The sequence below is a fragment of the Lissotriton helveticus genome, chromosome 10 (genome assembly GCF_964261635.1).
Source record: "Lissotriton helveticus chromosome 10, aLisHel1.1, whole genome shotgun sequence".
NCBI lineage: Eukaryota > Metazoa > Chordata > Amphibia > Caudata > Salamandridae > Lissotriton > Lissotriton helveticus.
In genome coordinates this window covers 911211751-911239592 of record NC_136071.1, presented here as the reverse complement: position 1 = coordinate 911239592, position 27842 = coordinate 911211751, and the positions used below count along the sequence as shown (strand labels likewise).

General features: G+C 47.4%; 1 protein-coding gene across 1 annotated transcript in view; it reads left to right on the top strand.

The window, feature by feature from the left end:
• Positions 1-27842, top strand: part of NUP42 (nucleoporin 42) — a 256272-nt gene that overhangs the window by 51440 nt on the left and 176990 nt on the right. Inside the window, exon 2 of the mRNA XM_078663559.1 lies at positions 4503-4773. Coding sequence (XP_078519685.1) covers positions 4503-4773 — 271 coding nt within the window. The remainder of the gene's footprint in view (positions 1-4502; positions 4774-27842) is intronic.

The window sequence follows — 27842 nt, the reverse complement described above, 5'->3', positions numbered from 1 at the left end:
CTCTCAAGAAGCTTGTGGAGATTTTGTGATTCGGGCAATTTGTGTTACATATCATGAAAAATTAGGCATCAGTTGTATTTTTGAAGAGATACAGTTATGCCCGTTGCTGCTGTGGCTGAAGGCCTGGTCCAAACGCATACAGTTTTAAATTGTCTTATTCAGAGAGATTTTCCTGAGCTCACTAATGCAATACCATGGCTGAAATGTATTGAGGTGAATTTTATGGCTCTTGTGCTCTCTGAATTATTTAATTAGCTATCTAAAATAACTAAGGCTGATGTGACCTGGACTACAAAAGCTTTTATTCAAAAGAAACAGATGGAGAGAGAAGTAGGGGCAGTGTTGAAACAGTCTGCAAGACACTCAGTTATGATCCAAACTACTTTGTCAATCGAGCCATATGTATTTGTTGTGCTATCTAACTTTCATAGGTCGCTTCTTACTAGATTTAGGATGAACCTCTTTCACCATTTATTCATCTTACCTTCGGGATGGTCAAAAGACTCCAACATTTGCCTGTGTCATTGTGACAATGTTTCCAAACAGAACACTTTGCACTCTATTTTGCAGTGTCCTATATATAGTGCATATATAGCATTAAGGAACCATTTTAGTCGCCCTATCTTGAATATGCTTAACTTTAAACAGGTCAGACCAACTCTTTTGTATTTACAGCTCTTACCGTATATAAAGGTTAGTTACTCAGTTTGCCATTGTCTTGCGGGTGCAGTGACAGCGACTGAGAGAAGAGGTTTTAGTCATATATGAATTTTGGGGAGGGAGCCGGGGGCTGTGGGGCTCTGGCTGGTCCTTGGCAGTATTGATGAAACTGGGAAGAATCATCTTCCTTTGGCTGCAACATTCCAGCTTATAGAGAAACCTACTAGTCTCTCTAAACTGTTTGCACTCTTGAAGCTCCTGGGCTCCATTTTTGGACTAGAGAAGCACTTTTATTTGTCCACCGAAGCTTTAGCAATCTTTTTATACATATACCTCCTGACAGTTCTTAAATACCTGATGTGCATATAACTTTTGTGTGGCACTTTGACTCTCTCTACAAGCTTACACACAGACACACTTACTCCTCTTCTTTCTCCTTTCCTCTCATGGCCAGTACTTAAGTGTTGCCAGTGGGCCTTACTGGTCTTAGGTTAGGGGACTGGTACTTTTTGCAGCCTCCCACTCCGCCGCTCTGCATTCACTTATAGAAAAGCTGGAGCCAGCAGAGTAAGTCCTTCTCTGATTTCCGCAAAGGTGCTTGAATGTAAAGATTACTTTGATCCTTTGCCAGTCAGTATCTTGGCAACTCATGTTATGTTCCCACAAACCTCAAAGGGAATAAAAGGACTGCTGCTCTCTCTGTAGAACATAGCGCATGCTGCTGTTTGGCTAGGCTGACTATGCAGCCAAATGGTTGACAAGTGTGCGGGCAGCAGTTACCGCCTATGCTGTGGCAGCTGTTGTTTAGATGGGTAAGGATTCCCTCACCTGCTCACATCCCTCCTAACTCTTCCTGTAGCTTTGAAACCCGCTGCATGGGGGGAGTAGCATGTTCACTAGACTGGCTGTGGGTCTCTTAATTGGGGGCGGGGACCAGCACATACCTTTTTTCTTTTATTTAAGTCTGGCCTCCGCTTTTCTGACCTTGATGACCATCTATTGCACTTCTACTTCAGCTTTGTCATTGTAACCACTCCTCTTGCCTCTGCCAGCCCTGAGGAGCGTTGAAAACGTTAAGACAGACCCTCTTTCTTTCTGTGCGATTCCAATTGAACCGCAGCCAAACCAGTGAGCTGCAATAAAGTGGTGCAGCTACCAGTCGGTAGTGACAAGACTGAAGCATCCCTCTGGCCCTCACACACAACACCCAAAGCTTCCCATGCAGGTCACATAAACTAAGCAGCTTGCATTTGACCGCAGAAGGAATGCACATTTGTTGAGGAGAGCCATATGAATGCTAAATTCAATGCATCAGATGTTGTTTCTTAAGTTGCTGATCTTGATATCCTGGTTCGTAATAAATTACCTTGAGTGGGCGTTTTTCTCCTGTGCTTAGAAGCTGTTAAAGTATTACCAATGATTAGAAAGACTTCTATTGAATCCATGCTGGAAATAACTGCCCTGGTTAAATGTGACATCCAGATGGAGCATTGTAGATTCATTTTGTTACGATTGGCACCGGTATAGAGGAAATTTATATTTTCCTTTAGAACATTTTTGTTGGTGTATTTAGTGACATGCTTCCTTACCTATAGCCCATATTTTTGAGATTTTTAATTGTGGCACTCTGGCTTCTGACACACCAATCTTTTTAGCCATTTGATCTAATGACCCAACACTGTTGAAATGGAAGACTTCTTTCTCATTGCAATTTCTAGATGGATTATTGGGACACGAATGCTTTGTTCTGAAGGAGCAGAAACGGTTTCCATTTCATCCTTTGAATGGCTTCTTCCATTTTAACAAAAACATTGATGTAGTTATATATCTATAACAGGAAAGTACATGTAATTTTTACAGGTTTTCAAACCACTTTTTTGGTGCCGAAACAAATCTGCAGTTTCAAATGTCTATTTTTGTTTGGGTTGCACCAAACCTTTGAGATACTCGTATCCCTTTTGCCACCGATTTAATGGCCTTTCTCCAAGCAAATAGTTTGTCATAGCCTTTATAATACAGTGGTCATCTCCTGTGTTTTTCTAATGTGGTTCAGTCAGGGATATCCCTGCTTTTAAAAGCATTCTTGTGCATATGGCCATTGTGGTATAGGGAGCATGTTTCATTTGATGTAAGGTGCTGTACAGGTACTCAGCCCGACGCTGTTCAATATCTACATGGCACCACTCGCCCACGTCGCACGACAACATAGCCTCAACATCATTTCCTACGCCAACGACACCCAGCTGACCATATCCCTCACCCAAGACCCCCACACCGCCAAAGCCAACCTCCACAGAGGAATGAAGGCCGTCGCGAATGGATGAAGGACAGCAGGCTGAAGCTGAATTCAGACTGAGGTCCTCATCCTCAGCCCCTCCGCCTGGGACGACTCCTGGTGGCCAACATCGCTAGGAACAGCCCCAGAACCCACCGACCACGCACGCAACCTGGGGATCATCCTCGACTCCGCCCTCTCCATGTCCACGCAGGTCAATGCCGTCTCCGCTTCCTGCTTCAACACCCTCCGAATGCTCCGCAGGATCTTCAAATGGATCCCCTCAGACACAAGAAAAACCGTCTCCCAGGCCCTCGTCACCAGCAGGCTGGACTGCGGGAACGCCCTCTACGCAGGAACAACAACCAAGATCCTGAGACGGCTGCCACGCATCCAGAACACCTCGGCACGACTGATCCTCGATGTCCCCCGACGCAGCCACATCACACCCCACCTGAGAGACCGGCATTGGCTCCCCGTCAACCACAGGATCACCTTTAAACTCCTCATCCACGCACACAAAGCCCTACACAACGCCGGACCAGCATACCTCAACAGCCGACTCAGCTTCTACACTCACACCTGCAGCCTCCGCTCTGCCAACCTCGCCCTCGCCACCGTCCCTCGCGTCCGGAAAACCACCGCAGGCGCCAGATCCTTCTCCTACCTCGCCGCCAAGACCTGGAACACTCTCCCTACCAGCCTCCGACACACCCAGGACCTCCTGGCCTTCGGAAGACTTCTCAAGACCTGGCTTTTCGATCAGTAGCAGCCCACTCCCCTGTGCCCCCCTCCCCCCCGCACCATGAGACCCTCACGGGTATGTAGCGCGCTTTACAAATGATTGATTGATTGACTTGGGCTACCATTTTTGGAAGCACTGTACATTTCTTGCTCAGATGAACATATTTTGCTTTGTTCTGTTTTCGTTCTGCATTTCCTCTCTTGGGTATGAACCATGTGGTTTAGAACCTTAAACTAAGTGTGAAGCGAGTCCCAGTAAGTGACTACGGTGACTCTTGCACTGCTAGTCTTGTAGCTACCTTTCTTCCTTGTGGCCTGCCTTGCTATGTCCACACGTTTTTTACATTATTCTAGGTTTTTGATTTATTAAAAAAGTGTCTACATTGTGCAAATGTGCTTAGATCCTATATCATAGCTATAGTAATGTTGCATGTAAATAGAGGGGCATTTGCCTTTGTGCATGGTAATCATTAAGTAGGTAGCTTACTCAACATATGTTCGCTTCAGTACAGGTGAGCTGCCATGCTTGTGGTTATCAATTGGTAAGAAAATGTACACTACAGCTCGCAGGAGGGGGTGGAAGTTCCTTGTTTGCTGGAATTGCCCTTTGCGGTCACTTTGGCCTCGCTGATTTGCTTTGAATTTTGCTTCTATTGACTAGGTAGTGCTGTTTCAGCATCATATAATGGAACACGGTCAGCAGAGAAACATTTTTTGTCATTTTATAAAGCTTGTCTTAAATTTAACCAGCTTGAGAGAGATCTGGGTGCTTGGTTTTCTGAAAAGTGTTTTCTCTAGTCAAAATGTCTGTTTTTGTTTAAAGGGAGTAACAGAGGAGGCTGGAATGCACCGCAAGATCGGTACACCAGTGGGGTTCAGTCATCAAACGTATACAAATGGTCATCCTCAGGAAGCAACAGAGACAGTGGGAAGTCTTCTTTTGGATCAAACTCTGGTTTTGGAACACAAGAAAGCAGAAGCAAAAGTTTTTCGAACTCCAGTGCCTCTGAATTCAGTTTCTCTCAGAACAAATTTTCTACTTTAAGCTCTGTCCAAGATGGTGACAGCCAAAGAGCCGAGGAGGTAGATTTTATGTAAGTAAACTATTATGTCTTTATATTAAGAATAAGCGTGCTCACCCAACACCCACTTTTGTCATTACTGAGATGTTGTGATAACTATGAAAGTGAACCGTTCGCCTTGCACTGACCATTACGATCTAATTATTTTCAATTATCCTTAATATTTCCTCTAGTTTGTAAAACAGTTTTGTGAATCTGTATTAAAATATTATTGCTGTGTGTGTTCGAATTTGTTTTTTTACCTACTTTCAGACAGCTGTAGCAATTCCAATGCCAGCAATCTGTATAAGCTGCCGCCCCCATTATGTCACACCATTGTTTGGGAGAGCCATTTCTCAACATGTCAAGTCTAACACGTAGAGAGACTAGTGGGTGGCTTCACCTCTTTGATTCTTCTGATCTCAGATGTCTTCACCTCTTTGATTCTCATGTTCTCAGATGTCAAACATCAGCACATCTACGTCATAGCTTTTGTACAAGGCACTGAGACGTGACACATAAAGGCATTTTGCATACTTGGCCTCTGGCCCCAGGCCAGGAAGGGGTTAATTGGAGGCTGAACTGGGCTTATCCCTTAATTTTTCCGGTGACGATGTTATGTTCTGGTAGACTTAGGTTTGCATACTGGCTGCCTAATGCCGCTGGCAAAATTGTTTAATTCAGAATCTGTATACTTAATATTTCTCTTCTTACAACTTTGAATGCATTTAGGCTGTTTGGGAACCTTGATGCAAAGCGTGTTGCATCAAATCACAGGTTATGCCATTTTCTAGAGTCTGAAAAGGGTGATTTAGATCAAAGAATTGTGGTTTGAACAGAAGACCACAGCGCTTATTAGGGATGACATTAAAAATTATTTTTTTAAATCATTTACATTTTTCTGAAAACGTAGACGTACAAAACACGTCCGTAACATAGATTGATCCAGTCACCTGGTACAAAGCTTGCAACCACATCATGCGTCTTTGACCAATATATACATACATAGTAGGGCCAATACAATTGACAATATGTCCTTTCCATACGTTCTGTGTGTCTTGTGTTTTTATGGCACCAAAGGATCTACATATATCAAGCGGCCTCCTTCTCAATCAGTCTCCAATATAAATCCAGGTATTTGCTGATGGTTTTTATTCTCACCTGTCAGACACTCCTAACCTTCAGGCCTGCTGTCTTGTCTCAGAACACCCTGAGACAGGTTCTGCTGCTGCGGGGGCTACCAGATTTTGCAACATTTCAGCCCATAACATACAGCCCTCATCCACCCTCAACTCACGCTCTTCCACCAATGCCTTTTCAGCCATATCTCTGGTCCAATTCCGATCGAATGCACCATTATTCGACAACATATGGCACTTCTTCCTTTGGCTACCAGCAGCCCCAATGAAGCGAAGTGCCAGTTCCCTTTCTTAGTTTTTGGGGAAGGTATGACTCCCAACTGTCAATGCTTAATCAGTATGCTGCTGTCTATTGCTTAACTTTCTCCCTCCAATAAGATTCCACCTCAATTCAAGTCCAAGTAATGTACAGAAATCCATCACATACCATTTTGCATTTACGACATATGTCCTGCATGATTGGATAAATAGGGAGGCAACAAACAGTTGCAGTTAGTCCTCTGGTAAAAGTGTATAGGGGTGTCACAATGACGAGAGAGAGTAACCCAGTAGGGGGGTATAGTCCTATAGTCGAATCAGAACTAGGCTCAAGTTGTGGTTTCGCAAGGGTCCAATTATGCTGCCCTAGTGTCTGTACTAAAATCCCTACTGTGGGTGGCGATCTGATGGACTGCCCACCTCACTTATTCTATCTCAGATACTGGTACGTGGAACTGTTCAAATTGCACGTTCCAGTCAAAAAAGATTGGGTCTTTTCAGAGGCCCCTGTGTTCTTCATGCGGTAGTGCTTCACCTTCTGCCGAACCCAATGTAATACTTCTACCCTCCAGGGTTCTACTTTAGGAGCCTGAGAAGATTTCCAGTGCTGCATAACTAATCTCTTGGCCACAAGTAGAGAAAGACCTGCGAAGCGCTGCAGCACCTTAGCCGTTTTGGGCAGTGTCGAGAGACCAGTACACTGTAGTCCAAAGAGGCCCAGCCGCGGACTCCTGTCAGCTCAGATAGAGCCCATGAGATCTCTTCCCAGAACTCAGTAAGACAGGGGCAAGACCAAAGCATGTGTATTTTGCATTTTGCATTTGGCGTCTGACTACGCGGGCATTCTGAGGTAGCCGTTGGGAACATTGCATGTAGTTCATGCAGAGATAAGTATGCCCTGTGTAATATTGAATGAATTTGAAACTGGTGTTACGGCAACGTTTTTTGGGTATTCTAAAATATAGGATCATTCCCAATCAGTGTGTTCTCTAGACAGATCAGATTCCCATTTAAGTTTCAAGGGAGTGTTCCCTCAGGCCACGGTAGAGCCAACGTACCAGGTGGCTCCTGTGCCTCATTATGTGAAGCCCTCGGAGCAACTCTAACGGGTTCCTTATTATCCGCTGCCCAAAGTTTGCGCAAATAATGGAGGATGCTAGCTTGAGTCCGGAACAAGTAGTACAATCCATGAACTTGTATAAACTCTGTGTGGGGCAGGAGGATGCCATCAGCGAACAGCGATCCCATGGACATCTCCCCAGCCTGATCCCAGGAAGCTATTCTATGGGCAGACAATACACCTGTGGAGGTCGGAAGACCACAAAGTGAACTATTCAAAGCATATGATGTGTATGTATTGGAGTACTTTAGGGCCATATTCCAATAAGCCAGGGCAGTACGCAACAACATAGAATCTCCTTGTGACACTAAGTACTCTGGGCACAACAGTCTATGGAACCTCCCCTGTTGTAAGTGTATAGTTGTGTATCCTATTTCATACAGGTTTTATCCTGCCAGCCAATATGATTACCAATGCAACTGTCCAACTATGCAATAGGCTTTAAAATCAGGGGCTCCCAATCCCCCTCTGGACGGTGGTAGTTTTAGTTTAGACAGGCTCTGTGACGCCCCTTCCCCCCCATATGAGGTCAATCAGCATAGAATTTATACGTTTAAATACCCAGGTTGGGACCACCAAGGTGAGATTCACAAAATGGTAAAATAAACGCAGTAACAGCACCATTTTTGCCAGTGCCAGCAGGCCTGTAATGAATATGGGTAGCTTGATGGGGGAGGGTACACTTCTGTAGAGCGACCTTTACCGTGGGTTCCCAAGCCCTGGCTACTTTGTGTACACGTAGGGCATGGTTTGCTCTGCTTAGTTCCAGCCATTAGACATATTTACAGATTGTCCGTCCCTGTCCTTTACACTAAAACTTTTTTTTTTCCCCAGTTGTTTTCCACAGAGCTCCATTTAGCAGCATGTTGGAGCCATATAATAATTTGAGATTGGGGAAACCCAGCCCACCTCCTTCAGTATTTGGTTTTAAAAACGTTAGTCCCACGCTGCTTCTTTTACTTGCCCATATCAGGGAGACAATTTGGCTGTCAATTTCCCCAAATTGTAAGCAAATTGTTTCTCTGGCTGTGCCACTTGGGATTACAAGATATCTAAACCTGTCCAACTCCCATCTCAGATCTAATCAGTGGAGCCTTTCGAATGGACGTCTACTTCACTATGCTAGTGGAGAAGTAATGATTTACTCTTATTGATGTTTAGACCTGATGCATTTCCAAATGACTAACTTATCCAGCAACCATGGGAACAAGAGTAGGGGCTGCACATCCTCTGCATATGAAGAAACTACAAGGGCAGTGTTTCCTACTGGCTTACCCCAGTACACTTCGCAAGTGGATAGCCAGCGTTTCCACTGCTAATGCGAACAACCATGGGGGTACCCCTGTCGGCTTCCTCTATCCACCCCAGCTGTCTGAATTGTAGCCCCCGATCGAACCCTTAATGTGGTATCCAAGTATAGCAGGAAGTTCCAACCTAGTAAGTTGGGTCCAAACCCCATTTTCCATAGCACTGCTCTCATGTATGCCCAGTCCAAGGTATCAAATACCTTTTCTATATCTAAGGCTACTAATACTGCTACAATATCTATTTATTACACTTTGTGCATACCATTTGTTAGGCGCTGGGTGTTCATGAGGGTGTTCCTGGCTGGGAAATCCACATTGTTCCTCGTGGACCAATAGGCTCATCAATTTTTGCAATCTATTAGCAAAAGAGTTGGACAACATCTTAGCATCCACATTCATCATGGATAGTGGTCTGTATGACTAAGGGTTGTATAAATTCCTACTTGGTTATGGCAGCATTATCCAGTATTATGGGTGTCTTTCATAGATTCACATGCCTGAATCATTCCCCGTCGTCGAGATGGGAGCCCCGGTAATATAAAAGTAATGTCCTATAGACATACATAGAGAAAAGTAGGCCTAAAGGCCTTGCCTTAGTAGCCTATCTATGTCCTTTTGTAAAAAAGGACCAAATTCCTGAAGGTAGCCAATCAGCTACCACCTCCCTCTAGAACCTTCCTGCCAGGAGCCTCAGTCTCTCAGATTTTCTACCACACGTTGTGCTAGGGAGTCCCCACCTGAGCTCTCCTCGGGTTTCTTGAATTTCTAATTTTTTCCACTAAAACCTGGGATTATTCACCTCAACTATGGCTGAACAACAGAAGAAAGGACTATTTAGAGCCTGTTCCTCTTGTGGCAAGAAGAGACTGCACATTGATGACAAACATGAGACTTGTCTCTACTGTCTTTATCCAGATCATTCTGTCAAGGAATGTAGGATTTGTAGAACTTTCTCTACCAAAACTCTCAAGGATAGAGAAGGAAGACTGCTCCTCTGGTTAAACAGACTTAAAACCAGAGATGATGATGTGCTGTCCTCGGAGGGCAGTGAAATGGCTTCAGTTTCTTCAAAACTGTCTTTGAAAAGGCCAAGGGAGGCCTCCCCTAGCCATTCAGACGTCCCTCACAAAAAGACTACTTCTAAGTCTTCGGAGGTAAGATCAGACACATCTGGGAAGGAACCAGCAACTTTCAAAAAGCCATGGCAGTCTTCGTCGACGACCGCGTCGACGTTTTCTTCAAGAAAAACGACATATGTCTCCACGTCGACGACGACAGTTTCGACGACGATGGCGTCGTCCGCCTTTGCTTCCACGACGACGACCACCCAATCGTCGACGATGGGTAAGCCACTGTCGTCAATTGTATTGATAAAAAAGCAGCAGTCATTTGTTAAAGCTTCGTCGACATCACCGTCGACGACCATAAAACAAAAGTCGACGACGCCTTCACCGTCGACGAAGATTCCGTCGACATCCGGAGTGTCGTCGACGAGAGTACCGTCGACGCAGAAGTCACCACCGACGACGAAGGCACCGTCGACGACTAAAAGTACATCGTCGACGAGAACATCTTCGACGGCGAGGTTACCGTCCACGACGACGACCACACCATCGACGATCACATCGCCGACGACAGCGACGACGACGAAAGTCTCGTCGACGCCAGACAAACCATCTTCATTACCGTCGACGATATCGTCGACACCATGGAAAAAAGCGGAGTTGATACCATCTAAAATGATTACCAAACTGCCCATTACACCAGCATTGACATCACCAAACTACCTCCAGCCTGCTTATTTCAAACTGATGAATCTGATGATGACCACTTCGAACAAGCTACAAGTCCATCAGATCTCAATGTCAAATGCCAGAGTACTGACGATGACGGAGATGATGTCATCTTTACGGAAGAAACTACGCAGATACAGGAACATACTCGAGTCACTCCGATGATATGCCTGCCGGCTGAAATAGTCTCTGACTTGCAATTCTTGATCACAGACTACAAGAAACGATTCCCAGAATCACCAGCAGCCTTGTCCAAAGAGAAGCCTCACGAGTCATCCAGACCGCACCACTCCCCTAGATCGCGACTACCACCTTTGGTTATGACGCAGGACAGTGAAGCGGTGCATAACGTTCAATCTTCTGACGAAGAAGAAGATGTTCCTGAAGAAGGAGAGGTTAGAGACGACCTCTCACAAAACAGAGACGGAGAGGATTACGTCGCTCAGTCACCAGCCACGCCGGAACCCAACACTTCAGACTCTCCACCAGTGGATATCGGCGGATTCCACAATTTAATTGAGAGAGCGGCCATTAGATTCCACATGACCATGGAATCAAAGGAAACCGATTGTTTTCTTTATGACTTTAAAGATCCTATAAAGAAATCGGCGAGGTCAATTCCCATAATAGATTGCATCTGACAACAGGGTCAGCAACTCATGCAAACTCCTGCTTCTGTATCTATAGTGGTGCCGAGACTTGATAAAAAGTATAAGGCACCAACATCTGCACCTACTTACCTTAATACACATCCCAAGCCTGACTCAGTAGTCACCCAAGCCGCTCAAAAGAATTCCAGAAATCCATCCTCGCCACTCTCAGCACCACCAGACAAAGAAGGCAGAAAATTAGATGGCATCGGCAAACGATTCTCCACAATGTCTGCCATGACTGTAAAGGTGGCCAACGCCATTGCTGTGCTAGGCAGATACAATAGACAATTATGGGAAGATATAGTTCCGTATCTAACAGATATACCGGAAGATTTAAAAGATGAAGTCCAGTCCCTCCTTAAAGAAGGACAGATGTCCGCATCGGAGATCATTGATTCAGCTGTGGATGTCGCCATGACAGGCTTTAGACAGCTAGCAGGCGCAGCTGTCTTGCGCAGACAAGGATGGCTCAAAGCAACGTCCTTCCGTCAAGAGGTCCAAACCAAAGTTTTGGACATGCCCTATGACGGACAACATCTATTCGGTGCAAAGATAGATGAAGCCTTGCAGACGATCAAGAAAGACACGGACACTGCAAGAGCTCTCGGGACTTTACAATTTAAAACTCAGTCCTTTCGTGGGAACAGAGGACGAGGTCAACCAACATACAGAGGATCCTATCAAGGAAGATCCTCTTACTCCTACAATCAAAATCGCTCACAATATCAGCAGCGACAGCAACAACAAGGTCGTCAGACCTCCTACGGGAGAGCGAACTTCAGGGGTAAATCCCAGAAGAGAACGACCGGCGGACGACAATGAACTATTTCAGCAGGCACTCCCCACACCGTCGTGTCCTCTCAAGATTGGAGGAAAATTGACACATTTCCTCCACAACTGGAGATCGATAACGACGGATCGGTGGGTTCTCCAATTAATCCAGCATGGTCACACATTGGAATTCAACTCAATCCCACCGTTAACTCCTCCTCGCAAACTTCCACACAAGCGCCTTCGCTTGCTCCTACAAGAAATCTCTTCCATGCTGAAGAAGGGAGCAATAGAACGAGTTCCATCTGCCCAGAAAGGGAAGGGATTTTATTCCCGCTTCTTCTTAATTCAGCAGAAAAAGAAGAAATGGAGGCCCATTCTCGACCTCAGGGCACTCAATGTCTTCCTAAAGAGCCAATCGTTTCGAATGGTGACAATCCAGGAAATCTTAGGATCCTTAGAGGAGGGAGACTATATGACGTCTTTGGACCTGCAAGACGCATATTACCATATCCCAATACACCATCGCCACAAAAAATGTCTTCGCTTCGAGGTGGCAGGTCAACACTACCAATTCTGTGTCCTACCATTTGGCCTCAAATCAGCACCACGCATTTTTACGAAATGCCTGGCTCCAGTGGCAGCTTTTCTAAGACAGCAGAATCACCAGGTCTTCCCCTACCTAGACGACTGGCTGGTGAAAGCACCATCTCTCACAGACGCACAGCTGTCTTCAACCGCCTGTCTCGATATTTTCCAGCTCCTAGGTTTAACTCTCAACTACGAGAAATCAACCTTGCAACCAACATTCCTGGGGGCAACTCTAAACACCATTTCATCCAAAGCCTTCCCATCTCAAGAAAGAAAACACAAACTGATGGCTCTGGCTACCGCAGTGTCTTCCAAAAAGTCCATCAAAGTCCGAACTTTCAAATCCCTTCTAGGGATGATGTCTTCTTGCATTCTGCTAATCCCTCACTGTCGACTCAGAATGCGCCCCCTTCAGGAGGCTCTGAACAAACAGTGGATCCAATGTACAGGCTCTTTCGAGGATCACATAGTCATCACTCGACAAATAACCAAGGCTTTGCTGTGGTGGACGATGAACAAGAACTTATCCAAAGGTCTAACGTTCTTGATACCAGCAACTCCACACGTCATAACAACAGACGCTTCTCTGGAGGGATGGGGTGCAGTTCTTCAGGATCTGCAAATCAGTGGCAAATGGACGGACAGGGAAAAAACCCTACATATCAACCTCCTAGAACTGAGAGCAGTTCTTCACTCTCTCCAAGCATCCCTCCCTCGCATCAAAAACTCAGCAGTGCTTGTGCGCACGGACAACACAACCACAATGCACTACTTGAACAAGCAGGGAGGGACGCATTCTCTGACACTGTCTCGAGAATCGCAAAAAATCTGGAACTGGCTACTGCTCAACAACATTACATTGACAGCGGAATATGTCCCAGGAAAAGACAACGTAATAGCAGACGCTCTCAGCAGACAGCGGTCACTGTCACACGAATGGGAACTGGACCAACAAGTTCTCAACGACATCTTCTCGGCATGGGGAACACCACACATAGACCTCTTTGCCACCAGGGAGAACGCCAAATGCCACAGCTTCGCAAGCTGGCATCCTCAACCGAGGTCACTAGGAAATGCATTTTCCATCGCATGGCGCAACGTGTTTGCGTACGCATTTCCGCCATTTCCCCTAATAACCAGAGTCATTCGGAAAATGAAAATGGAACACTGCACCTTGATTCTCATTGCCCCATACTGGCCGAGACAACATTGGTTCACGGACCTACGTCGCCTGTCTGTTCGACCATCGATCCAACTACGTCAACACCAAACTCTTCTCTCAATGTCCAGAGGCCAAGTACTCCACCCGAATCTGAAATCTCTCAGATTATCAGCATGGCTCCTGAGTACAGAGAATTCTGTCACCTAAACATCCCGCAGGAGTGCAAGGAGGTCCTAGCCAAAGCAAGGGCTGTCAGTACAAACAAAACTTATTCCTTGAAATGGAAACGCTTTTGTATTTGGTGTTCAGACAACAATATCCATCCTTTCAGAATCACGCCGGAGCAAATACTTCCGTATTTACTACATCTGGCGCAAACAGGGCTTGCACATGCCTCCATTAGAGTTCATCTAGCGGCAATCTCACGCTTTACAAGAACTTCGAGAGGTCCCTCACTATGGTCCAACAGGCTGATCAAGCAATTTCTTAAAGGACTCTATAGATCTTTTCCAAGGCCAAGACGTGTACCACCAACATGGCACCTTAATATAGTACTCAACCAATTGATGAAACATCCATTTGAGCCCATACATAGGGCTGATCTCAAATACATATCTTGGAAAACTGCTCTTCTTTTGGCCTTAACATCAGCAAGAACGGTCAGTGAACTACAAGCGCTTTCTATACAAGATCCTTTCATGCAATTCAGAGAGGACAGAGTAATTTTAAGAACTAATCCTCGCTTCATTCCAAAAGTCCCCTCGGACTTCCATCTCAATGAACCACTTGTACTTCGCTCATTCTTCCCAAACCCCAGTACTGTGGCTGAAAAATCCCTCCATTCTTTAGACCTCAAGAGATGTCTAAAATTTTATCTGGACAAAACGAAACATTTCAGAAAAACAAATCAACTTTTCATTGCCTTCAGCAGACCTAGAAAAGGCATGCCACTCTCTAAGCAAAGCATTTCCCGATGGATATCCGCGGCAATTACCTTTTGCCATGACAAAGCCGGACGTCCATTACATTCCACAGTCCGAGCGCATTCCACAAGAGCTGTGTCCACATCGGCAGCACTATTCGCTGGAGTACCGATTCTGGACATTTGCAGAGCAGCGACCTGGAAATCGCGGCATACATTTACCAGGCACTACTGCCTGGATACAGAACTGTTGCAGGATGCAGCCGTGGGCCAGGCTGTACTTCGCCATCTATTCCACTGAGATGAGCCTTCCTTCTTCCCACCGTCCTGCAATGGTATGCACATTTATTACTTATTACTTGTGTTACTGATGGTATATAGTCGTATGATATGTTTTATCTCAGACTAATTCTTATGTTCCATCGCAAATGTGCATAATGTATTGCTTGCTATTCTGATTCAGGCATGTAAATCTATGAAAGACACCCATAATACTGGATAAGGAATGCGTTACTTACCTGTAACAGCAGTTATCCAGTATTGGTGTCTTTCATAGATTCACATGCAACCCTCCCACCTCCCCAGGAAGTACTCATCTCTCACTCCAGAACATTCACTACGTCTACCTAGCTTGGTGCGTACGAAAATCTGAGAGACTGAGGCTCCTGGCAGGAAGGTTCTAGAGGGAGGTGGTAGCTGATTGGCTACCTTCAGGAATTTGGTCCTTTTTACAAAAGGACATAGGCTACTAAGGCAAGGCCTTTAGGCCTACTTTTCTCTATGTATGTCTATAGAACATTACTTTTATATTACCGGGGCTCCCATCTCGACGACTGGGAATGATTCAGGCATGTGAATCTATGAAAGACACCAATACTGGATAACTGCTGTTACAGGTAAGTAACGCATTCCTTACTATTACTGTTTCTCGCATAGACTCTGACAGTCTACTTAAGGTCTCTAGACTCCTAGTAGACCTCCAATAGTCAATCAAGCAGTACCTCTGCAGAGTTTCGATAAAATTCCAAAGGAATCCCATCGGTTCCTAATGCTTAATTTCGAGGCATCCCCAATATGGCTTCCCTTAATTCCTCTTTTGAGATTTCTCCCTCTAGTTTTAATGCCTGTTCAACACTAAGCTATGGGATATCTCTCCCAGCCAAAAAGTTGTATGTATTTCTCACCTTGTAATTTGTTTTATTTAAGTCCTTCAGATATCCCCATCAGCAATTATTTATTGGCCCCTGTGTGGTCACCATGAATATATTCCTTCTCTCCAGGGCTAGTATCACAGGAGTAGGGATCTCTCTTGGGCATTCATGCAAAACATGTTTCCCTGGTTTGTTTGCCTCCTTGTGCCATTTTTTTGTCTAGTCTTGTATTGCTAATTTGTCAGTGCGGCCCAGATATCACCTATCCTCAGCCTTTCTGCAAGTGAATTCCTATCACTCTGCGTGGCTACAGCTCGAATGCCTTTGTAAACAGGTGAGGTGCTCTTCTTTGTGTCTTAAGTCACTTTGCAGTTAACATTGTGTGCCAAAAACCTTATTGATTCGTTCCCCGCCCTTGTAGGTCCTCTTTGAGTGCCTCCCTCTCATTTACTCTTAGGGCCCCAAGTTATGTTTTAAACAAACTTCTAACATTGTTGCTACATCTGCTCCAAACGCAGTGTCACATAGGACCTCCGGATTAAGACGCTTCGTGGGAATTGACAGAACACAGTGGCTACATCTTATATATCATCAGTATAAAAGGATGATCTGAAAGGAATCTTCCTAGGTGTACCCTCTCCTGCATCTGCATCCCCAGTGTAACTAGTAACCTGTTCAGCATACTATATGTTCCATGTACAAATGGTTAAAAAAAAAAAACATTACTTCTGGCAGCTCCCAGCCATTCGAGGTTGTGCTTGGGGTTTCAAAGGCATCTGTCCATCTCTATGTTCAGGACACAATTAAATTCTCTTTCCCCAAAACTGGGATGCCTATATATGATATAAGAACCTCCGTTAGCTTCCAGACAAAGGGGCTGATTATGGTGGCGGAAGGACCACCACTACCGCCGGGCTGGCGGCCCTTTCGCCATCACACAGTGATATTCTCACCGCCGAATTAGGATGGTGGTAAGAATCACAATCTGTCTGCGGCGGACGGAAAGTCCGTCCACCACCGGTCCGCCAGAAGCAATCAGTCTAATTGCTTGATGGACAGACAAGGAGGCATGAAATGGCGGCGGTGCCTAGCAGGCACTGCCCGCCAGATAACAATGCTGACGTTCGCCAGCCTTTCCATGGCGGTGGAACTGCCATGGAAAGGCGGGCGGTGGCTAGATTCGGGGGCCCGTTGCGGTCCCCCTCTGTGTTGGGAGGGAGGGGTGTACTGGGGGGGTACCCATGGTACCCCTGTGCATTTCCATGCACTAAGTAGCAGGCACCGCATGGTGCCTTCCACGTAGTGCAAGGAAATGCGGTGCATGCCATCATGACATTGCGTTCGGTGCAGCAGCCAGCACCACTGTCCACAATGTTAACTGCCCTGGATGCGCCCATCAGTATGGTGGGCGCATCCTAATTGCAGTGGTGGGACCGCCGCATGTCTGGTGGCGGTCCCGAACAACGCAGCGATGGCGGGCGGACTCTGGTATGCCTGCCATCGTAATGAGCCCCTAAGTCTCTATCATCCCCAATAGGTGAATACACATTTGTAAAACAGATTTCTACGCCGTCTAATAGCCCATACACTAATATATATCTGCCTTCTAAGGCTGCATGATGGTTGTGGTGCTGGGACTGTACACCAGGCATATGTGGAATTCGTGGAGGAGTAAAACTGCCCGCCCTCTATTTCTTACCCAATTTCTCACCTTCTGGGTCATTTAAATGAGCCTCTAACATGAAGGCTAGCTCCACCATGTATCCTCTAAGAAAAAAGTTAACTTTGTACCGCTTAGTGCAGCCATGTAAGCCCCCGATATTACAGGAGAGCATTGTCGTTTTGCTCTGTGTATTAATTTGTGTTTAGCACACTACCCACATTGTGTATGGTCACCTACATATCTCCGCATACCTTTTGCCCTGATATTTCTCAATACGGGTGGGGGTTTATCACAGCATGAACATCTTCATTGCACCCGTGTCCTGGTACGTAAACAAGAAAATATCCGTCCTTATAATAATACCTCAAGAACTGCCTTCCCATCCCCGCAGACACACACACAACTGACCATGCAACCAAGATGTTTTACTGCTATAAATTACTGTTGTGGTAGACTACGCATCTCATAAACACAAGCAACTGTAGATAGAACTATCCACCACCCATGTATGTACTAGAAGGAGAAATGTTATGGCCTCTGCTTTCCGCTGGGCTTTGGTCCAGCCACAGCCATGAAGATTTATTTCCCCCAGCTTCCCTAACCAGCGGAACCAACAAGAACAAACTACAGAGTGCATCATTCCTGTAGTTCCTCCTAAAATGAAATACTCCATTCTCCTTCAACTCCTCCCTCCCCAGTGGAGGAACATAAATGTTATGTTGATTCCGCCCGCCCCCTCCCCCACCCCACACCTTCTTGATCTCGCCACTAAGCCATCTATGCTGTTATTGTTAGCAAATTCGTAAATACACTGTGTGCTTACATTCTCATTTTGTGTATGACCTCCCTCTCCCGATTTATCTTGCTGTTCATAAGAGCATCTACATATCTATGCATCTAATCTCTGCCTTTGCTTATCGTGGCTGTTCCAAATTAAATAAAGAGGGCCTCCAACAAGTGGAATAAAGAGAGCGACTGCAGGGGATATTAAGTTCCAACAAAAAAAACGCCAGCCCGATATCTTTGCAAAGGTAAACATCCAATGAACTAATGTTACTTGCAACATGAATACTGAGGCTACAGTAACAATCTAAAACAAGCATTTACAATGCAATGGTTTCGCCTTTGGAAAAGTTAGAGTTATTGGCATTGTATATGCCAAAATTTGTATTTATGTTTTTGTTTCGAAAACAGATAAGTAAATGGCATTGTCATTTACATTGCCATTACCTTTTTTTGCAGTCACTTGGCACTCTCTAGCACTCCCTAGTACTCTTTATGCACTCTGCATTTCATATGCACTCCCTGTGCACTCTGCACTCCCTATGCAGCACTCTGTATGCACTCTGTACTCTATATGCACCCTGCACGCTCCACTTCCTATGCCCTCCCTATGCACTCTGCACTTTTTATGCAGCACTCTGTATGCACTGTGCACTTTGTATGCACTCCACACTTCCTATGCACTCTGCACTCCCTATGCACTCTGCACTTATCATGCACTCCCTATGCACTCTGCACTCCCTATGCAGCACTTTGCATAGAGAGTGCAGAGTGCCTAAAGAGTGCAGAGTGCACTCCCTATGCACTCTGCACTGTCTATGCACTCTGCACTCCCTATGCACTCCCTATGCACTCCCTATGCACTCTGCACTCCCTATGCACTCTGCACTCCCTATGCACTCTGTATGCATTCTGCATTACCTATGCACTGTGCACTGTCTATGCACTGTGCACTCTGCACTTCTTATGCACTCTGCACTTCTTATGCACTCTGCACTCCCTATGCACTCTCTGCATTCCTTATGCACTCTGCACTTACTCTGCACTCTCTATACACTCTGCACTCCCTATGTACTCTCTCTGCACTTTGCACTGTCTATGCACTCCCTATGCACTCTGCATTCCCTATGCACTCTGCACTTTGTATACATTCCCTATGCACTTTGTATGCACTCTTTATGCACTCTCTCTGGACTCTGCATTCCCTATGTACTCTGCACTGCCTATGCACTTTGCACCCTCTATGCACTCTGCACGCACTCTGCACTCTATGCACTCTGCACTCCCCCTGCTCTATGCACTCCCTACTCTGCACTCCCTTTGTTAAAGTTTGAGCTTTTGATAAATGGTGTTTTGTATCTTCATTGAATTATGTGTAAAACGTTGATGTGTTTTACTTTACACAGAAATCTGGAGTGCATTTATAATGCAATTATTTGCAGAGAGAGGGAAGGGATGAAAGAGGCCAGGAGTAAGAAAGCTCAAAAGGAAGCGAGTGCAGGATAGAGAGGGAGGGCAGGAGGGAAGGAATAGACGCAGGAGAGAGGGAGGGCATAAAGGAGTGTGAGGGCATGAGGGAAGGTAGGAAAGTGTGAGAAAGGCAGAAAGGAGAGGGCGGCAGGTAAGAGAGGGAGGGCGGAAAGGAGAAGGAGGGCTAGAGGAGGAGAGAGAGGGAGAGTGGGCAGGAGAGGGTAAAGAAAGCACACGGGCAACAGAGGGTGGGCAGAAGAGGGTAGGGAGAGCACGTGGACAACGGAGGGTGGGCAAGAGATGGAGGGGAGAGCACAAGGACAACGGAGGGTGGGCAGGAGAGGGTAAAGAAAGCACACTGGCAACAGGGTGGGCAGAAGAGGGCAGGGAGAGCACAAGGACAACGGAGGGTGGGCAGGGGAGGGTAAAGAAAGCACACTGGCAACAGAGGGTAAGGAGAGCACATGGACAACGGAGGGTGGGCAGGAGATGGAGGGGAGAGCACATGGACAACGAAGGGTGGGCAGGAGAGGGTAAAGAAAGCACACTGGCAACAGGGTGGGCAGAAGAGGGCAGGGAGAGCACAAGGACAACGGAGGGTGGGCAGGGGAGGGTAAAGAAAGCACACTGGCAACAGAGGGTGGGCAGGAGAGGGTAAGGAGAGCACATCGACAACGAAGGGTGGGCAGGAGAGGGTGAGGAGAGCACATGGAAAATGAAGAGTGGGCAGGAGAGGGTAAAGAAAGCACACTGGCAACAGGGTGGGCAGAAGAGGGCAGGGAGAGCACAAGGACAACGGGGGGTGGGCAGGGGAGGGTAAAGAAAGCACACTGGCAACAGAGGGTGGGCAGGAGAGGGTAAGGAGAGCACATGGACAACGAAGGGTGGGCAGGAGAGGGTAAAGAAAGCACACTGGCAACAGAGGGTTGGCATGAGAGGGTAGGGAGAGCACATGGACAACGGAGGGTGGGCAGGAGAGGGTAAAGAAAGCACACGGGCAACAGAGGGTTGGCATGAGAGGGCGGGGAGAGCACACGGAAAATGGAGGGTGGGCAGGAGAGGGTAGGGAGAGCACAGGTCAACAGAGGGTGGGCAGGAGAGGGTATGGAGAGCACATGGACAATGGAGGGTGGGCAGGAGAGGGTAAAGAAAGCACACGGGCAATAGAGGGTGGTCAGGAGAGAGTGGGGAGAGCACACGGACATCGGAGGGGGGGCAGGAGAGGGTAAAAAAAGCACACGTCAACAGAGGGTGGGCAGGAGAGGGTGGGGAGAGCACACGGACATCGGAGGGTGGGCAGGAGAGGGTAAAGAAAGCACACGGGCAATAGAGGGTGGGCAGGAGAGGGTGGGGAGAGCACACGGACATCGGAGGGTGGGCAGGAGAGGGTAAAGAAAGCACACGGGCAATAGAGGGTGGGCAGAGCACACGTCAACAAAGGGTAGGCAGGAGAGGGTATGGAGAGCACATGGACAATGGAGGGTGGGCAGGAGAGGGTAGGGAGAGCACACTGACAACGAAGGATGGGTAGGAGATGCTGGGTCAAGCAAAATGACAAAGGATGAAAGGCAGGAACAGAATGAGTGAGAAACACAGAGGGGGAGAAGTACACAAGGGAGCCAGCTGGAGGAAACACGCACTCTCATAAAGTGGTGCTTAAATTAAAAGAAAAAAGTACCACCTGAAATAGTGAGCCGTGGATGGACAGCAGTGCGTCCATAACGCTAAAGAAGAAAAAAAAAAAAGAAATAAAGTAGAGGGAGGAAAACCTACCGAAGCTAAGAATTCCAAGCAAGCAAAGGAGAGTGACAATGAACCGAAGTAGAAATGGGCGGGCGCTAAGTCCACTGTAAAGTACCAAAACGTCTGGCAACAGACAGAGGTGAGACATAATAAAAATAAAATGATGTACACAGTGGGCTTTGGATCCAGTCAGAGGAGTATTGGTCACTCACCTCCTGGTACAGGACAGCGAGGGGGGGGGAGGGCGGGAACGGGGCACAGGACAGCGAGGGGGGAGGGCGGGAACGGGGCACAGGACAGCGAGGGGGGGAGGGCGGGAACGGGGCACAGGACAGCGAGGGGGGGGGGCGGGAACAGCACACGGTGTTCAATTATTCTCCTGGCGATGTGATTACTGCCAAAAGAGTCCACTTCAACATAAGAAATTCAAGGCATAGTGCATTTAATCAAAAGTTTGCTAATCCTCCTAATAGCACCATGCCCTGCTCCCAATTAGATAAAAGCCATACAGAAGAAACCATTTAAACCTTTGCGTTTTCAGTGGCAATGTAAACCGAGTGCATTCCAGATGATTTCTTGTTAACTGCAGTCAAATAGTAAGCCTAAACTTGCTCTAAATAGTATGGCAACCACGTGCTTGGGCGATACAAGTCTGAATGCAACCCCCTGGGCACCAAAAACAAACAAGCAACGGAGAGTGAAAGGGGAGGGGGGGCGGAACGGACAGCGGGAGGGGGCGGGAACGGGGCACAGGACAGCGAAGGGGGGGAGGGCGGGAACGGGGCACAGGACAGCGAGGGGGGGGGGGAGGGCCACGTCAACCGTGCTGAAGGCCAACGTTCACAACCAGAAAAACACACCCTAGTAAAACCATAGGTTGAAAACCAGTCCGGTCTCAGAGTCCATTTCCGTTTAATGAGGTATGAAAGGAACCCGGTCCTCTCCAGATGTTTTCCGGCAGTACATCAATAACAACCTGGCCAGGGGAGGATGTAAAGCAACACACAAAAAACCCATGACAAGGGAAGCACAAACCACGTCACAGGAACATTTGACCCGGCTTTGGTGACGAAAGAAACGATTATTTTCTAAACTGGTTACAAAGCGGACACGCTCACACCTTCCTGTGCCTAAAACACATATTTAAGGAGGCTAGCAGCCCTTTTAGCAAGTTTAAATCACTTTGCAACAGTGATGGGCAGAATTGTGGGAGACAGCACAGAAAACATCACAACCTCAGTGCCCACAATTATACATAATCCTACAAGTAACTGGTGCTGACCGTCAAGAAATGTGGTGAGACGACTCGAGCTGGCATAGGGAGTCCAACTTGTGAGGAGTTCTGCTCTGGACACCGTCTGCGGCCGCTCGGAGAACACAGGCGTCCGGGGGCCCTGGCTGGCGAAACCAAAACTGTAGCCGCGGGCGGTGGTGAGCGCTGCTGCCGTGACGCAAGTCACGCAAGGTGGAGGAAAGTAGCGGTTCGGGCCGGTGGGCTCCCCCTATGGTGCCGAAGAAACGCATGCAATTCAGGGCAGATGCTGGTCCCGGCTGAGGAGGCTGCGGCTCGGTGTGTGGGCGCAGAGAGACTCGCATGGAGCCGGTGGGAACCCTGAGCGCGACTACACAGTAAGCGGTAAGGTCGTGTGTGCAACAAGGAGTCCGTAGGCCCCCCATCAAGTTTTTGAACTGCCGGTTGCGTGGGGCATCGGACGCGGCAGGAGTGAGAGCGGTCAGGGTGTCGGGAGCGGCAGGGGTGAGGAGACTTCTGGCGCGTACACCCGTGAACAGCAGGGCTGAGCGGCGCTTACCGGAGTGCGGCACAAGCAGTGCTGGGGGGGGCCGCTCTCTTATCCCGGGACCGCCTATGGGCATTGAGATGCGCTGCCGTTTTTGAATCTCCTCGAGAAGAGGCGTGATTGCGACGGTATTCAGAGGAGCGTCTTTCCGGGTCCGATTTCGTTTGTCAATATACACTTTACAGACAGAGAAAGACAGGCTCACGGAGAGCGGGAGGGGGACGGCGGGAGGAGGGACACAGAGTAAGGCAGGACAGCAGCAAGCACGGCCCGGCCGGACCAGATTCGGGGGCGTTCCCGGCTTTTGGCTGACGTATCATGACGTAGCCAAAAGCCAAAGATTCTCGGGAACGCCCCCGAATCTGGTCCGGCATTGACGGACAGGCCCCTCGTCCAATGGCTAGGCTCCATTTATGGAGCCAGCCAATAAATGACGAGGGCCGACCCAAACCCCACTACAGTTCTCATCAGGTTTTCGCCTGCGCGAAAAAGCTGCGCAGAGCGCAGCTTTCGCCAGGCAAAACCTAAAAATCTTAGTATATTTTCTCAATACTTTTTATTCAACATAGTTTTCCTCTTTAACATATTTTACCAAGCTCTATAGGCAATGATAAAAAATAGGTGGGTTAAAGTATTGCAATCTGTTAAAGAAAAAAAGTACGTTGAATAAAAATTATTTTGAGAAAATATACAAAGATTTTGGGGGGGGATTATTGTTACTGTAGGCTTAAAATTCATGTTGCAATAATAGCTCCACCTTCAGTTACCAGATGTGCCTTCTGTCAATTCATCCCTGTGATCTTGTCCAGCAGCTCCTTGAGTAGACACATCCAATATGTCTTCCATTGCGAAGGTTGTATCTAAATTTAATGTGATATTTCAAAACATTTGTTTCATCATCAAAACACACAAAAATATTACAGTTCCAATACAAGCAGACAATAAATAGTACAATTTAAAATCTAAGAGCATACAATTAAATTTGTTCATGAGTTAAAAACAAGGGTAAAAAAAAATGCAAAAACGCATGATCCCATAAAATAACTGCCACTATACAATCAATTGCCCTAACAATATAAAAACTGCAAGCAACGGCCACCACCTCGGGCAATTCACAACAGCTGAATATATTTGAGCTTAGTTTCATCTAACATTTTGCATCTGATTAACCATGCTGTGTGTAGACATTTTGAAATGACCACAATCGAGGAGATTTAACTTTTGCATACCCTATATGCTTCTCCTCTGGTGTGTAGGCTCAATAGCCTACACATTGGGACACGCCACGTAGTTCTAGGATTTGGGGAAAGTGGACAAAAGAACAAGAGATGCTCCTCGCTTTTGCGTACATCCTTACAATAAAAGCAATATTCAGAGCCCTGGTTCATCTTTCTCCAACCACCATTAAAAACTGCTACAGGGAGCGAACCATACCTAAATTGAAGATACAGACACCGAGACTGAGCAGGGCGAAAAAAATCCTCTGCCTTGCATACTGATTTTAATAAGGCGTGGGCACTTTTTAGAGTCCCTTGACAGGCTGTGGATGAGTGGTACCTGAGCCTAGAGACCATATCTTCCATCCTCTTTAACTAGGGCCGCATCCCCTCTCTTGATCTATTGTGGCTCACTCCAGAATTTGCCCAGACACAGCTAATTTCAACTCTTCTTGAGTGCCCTTTCCCCACCATTGGCCACAGTAACATCTTGGACACTCTTTCTTAAGAGAGACAATTAAACAGTGGGCGGAGAGCTGGTGGGAAGCACGGGAGAGGTCGCCGAAGGCAAAGCACCCTGTCGCTGAAGATAAGAGACCAGGGGACCCCAAAAAGTCGATCTGGCGGCAAGTGGTCTGCCCCAATTCCCAGAATCCGGAAAGCAGCGTCTGACAGCGTGAAGCAGCCTCGAGCCAAGCGCTGACCTAGGGCGCGGGTCTGTGACCCTAACACATGGAGACCCTAAGCCTACGAGGACGAGTAGCATCGCAATCAACCGGTGAGAAGAGTCTGGACAGCATTTCACAAAGCCAAGGAGGCAGAGCAGCGCGTCCGGCGTGTCAGGCGTCAAGGTAATCTCAGTAATAATGGTGCATACGCCAGTAGGCCGAGACCTTAGGGCACAGCCAAGCGAGGTGGGAGAAATCTGCAACGGAAGCTGAGCAGCGCAAGCATCTGTCGCTGGGGGTGAGACCCATTTTATGCAGTTGAACAGGGGAGCGGTGTAATCTATGCAAGTATTTAAAATGTATGAGGCGCAAACGATAGTTTGGGGACAGGCGTTTTAATTTGATTACAGCAGTATAGCAAGTCCTCCTGGGAGAGGTCAGCACCTAGGTCCTCACTCCATGCCACACGGGTGCGGTTAGTGGAGACAGCGGAGTCTGCAAGCGTAAGGATGTAGATCTTAGTGACCAATTTGTGAGGGAAGGGGAAATATAAAGAAAGTGGAGGGCACCCATGGGGGGGCCTGAGGAAACGTCCGGTGAAGCAACCTGCAGAGAGCAATGAGCTGGTAAAAGAGTAGAGTATCCATGGGACCGGACAAAGAAAAGCAAGTCTTGCTAGGATAGAGGCCCGACACCTTGGAGAGCCCCAGGTGGGTTGCACATTTAACCATACCAGCCGTCTGCAGGGGGAGGGGGGTGGGGGGGGGGGGGAACGTCGGTGGGGGGGGGGAACGTCGGTTTATGTGCAATGGGCATGGCATTTGCAGAGAGCACACTAAAACCAGAATATCTCCAGAACCCATCCCAGGCCCATTGCAGAGTCTCCACTGTGTCGATCTCGCCACGTGGGGGTTTCGCAGGAGCAAAAAGAGCAGTTCAGAGCAGCCAGGGGGCTGCGAGTTCTGCTTCCACTGCCACGAGTGGCTTGAAAGGCGTCAAGTGAAGCCAAAAGTGGAGAAAGCTAGCTTGGGCGCTGAGGGTGTACAATTTGAAATCCGGGGCGCTCATACCACCCCAAGACAGAGGATTAGTAAGTATGTTATTTGCGATTCTAGGTTGCCGACCAGCCCAGACGAGGGTAATGATGAGAGAGCAGTGTCTACGTAAAAAGTGAGCTGTGAGGGGTATTGGGACATTCACAAATAAATACAAAAACTTCGGAAGAACAACCATCTTGGCAATACGGCCAGCCAGAGATCTTAGACTCCAACCAGTCCATGGCGTGGCCGAAATTGGACTTCCAGAGCTCGTCCACGTCCCTGCTGAGCCAAATTCTAAGGTATCTAGTAGGCCCGGACGCCCAAATAAACGGATAATCAGGAGTAAAGGGGAAGGTGGTGTCCGTAAGAGGAAATAAAAATAGATTTACTCCAGTTTACCTGAATACCGGAGAGGCCCCCAAAGCGTACCACCTCGCGGATCATAGGGCCGAGATTCTCCTGGGGGTAATTTGTGTGGTGTGCTTCCTAATGGATTTCGTTTAGTGACCTGAGCATACTGATGGTTTTCTTGTACACAATTTCTTTTTTACAGGGTTACAGAGATACCCCGGAAGTAGAGTGTGGCAAAGGTCACCCCACCTAGTGGTTTTCTCACCACAGACAGAACCCTTGATAATATAAGTCCTGATGAATGCCATGTACCACTTTAGGACACCAGGCAGAAACATGTTGACCGAATTGAATACAGCGAGGGGATAATAAACTTCCCCATATTGACGACCACTCATTTTTAGGTCTCGCTGGTGTTGCAGCGCGAAGCGCTGCCGCCAACGAGACTTGTAGTCGCCGTGTTTCCTCCCAAGGGAGACAGACCTGGGCACGAGCAGACACTGGTCTGTGAACGCGCGAGCCAACGTGCCCGCTCACGGCATCACCCTCCCGCGTCTCTTGCGCGCGCACAACTCCTGGTCCCGCACGTCTTGCTCGCGATCACCATTTGCTTGTTTTTTATCTCCGTAGCATAGAAAATGGAGTCACACCTTGAACGTCGGGGAAACATAGGCTGCACGATTTTAAAAAGTCCCTCTCTTTCTCGTAGCTTTGAAAAACTCTTTAGATGAATTAAAACAAAGTTCTGGCATTGTCACAGGAACGTTTACACGCTTGCTTCGGCGAGGCGGCAGCAAGAGGCACACGGCTCAGCCGTCCCTTGCCACTCCCGACCACTGAACAACCACTTTGTGGATTCTATTTTGTTTATTCATGACGCTCAGGGAGACTGAATCCACTTTTCTCTCTCTCCCCCCTATTGTTGTTTTTCCGTAAAGGCAGGGTGGCCAAGCCATGAGTTATTGTAGACATCAGTTTAATTTTAAGAGGACGACCGGAGCGTCAGAAGGACTGAGGTATCTGACGAAAGAACGGTCGGGGGCCATAGGGGACCGGAGGGAAGGCGAGAGCCTACATTGCAGGAGAGGTGAATAGCCTCACTACCATAACAAGCCCCAGAAAGCAAAGGTCAATGAACAAAAGCACAATTGTGGAAAGGAGGACCGTATACAGCAAATGGATCAAAGTGCGAGATAGCCATAAGAGGCAACTTTACACCTAGGTACATAAATTATAACAACACCATGGTACCAGCAGGATTCAGTCATTGTCACTTAGGGTGCCATCGGCAATGGCTTGGTAGCCAGCGGGAGAAGAGCATTGTGCCTGATCAAGTTTCTTCACGTAGGCCAATGCGGATTTCGGTTCCAGAAAGACATGCACCTTGGAGCCCTGCCTGACTCACAGTTTGGCAGGGTACACCAAAGAATTGGAGACGTCGTGTTTTTGAAGAATTTGCTTAACCAGGAGGAATTTGCGGCGGGCAGCCTGCACTGCCATT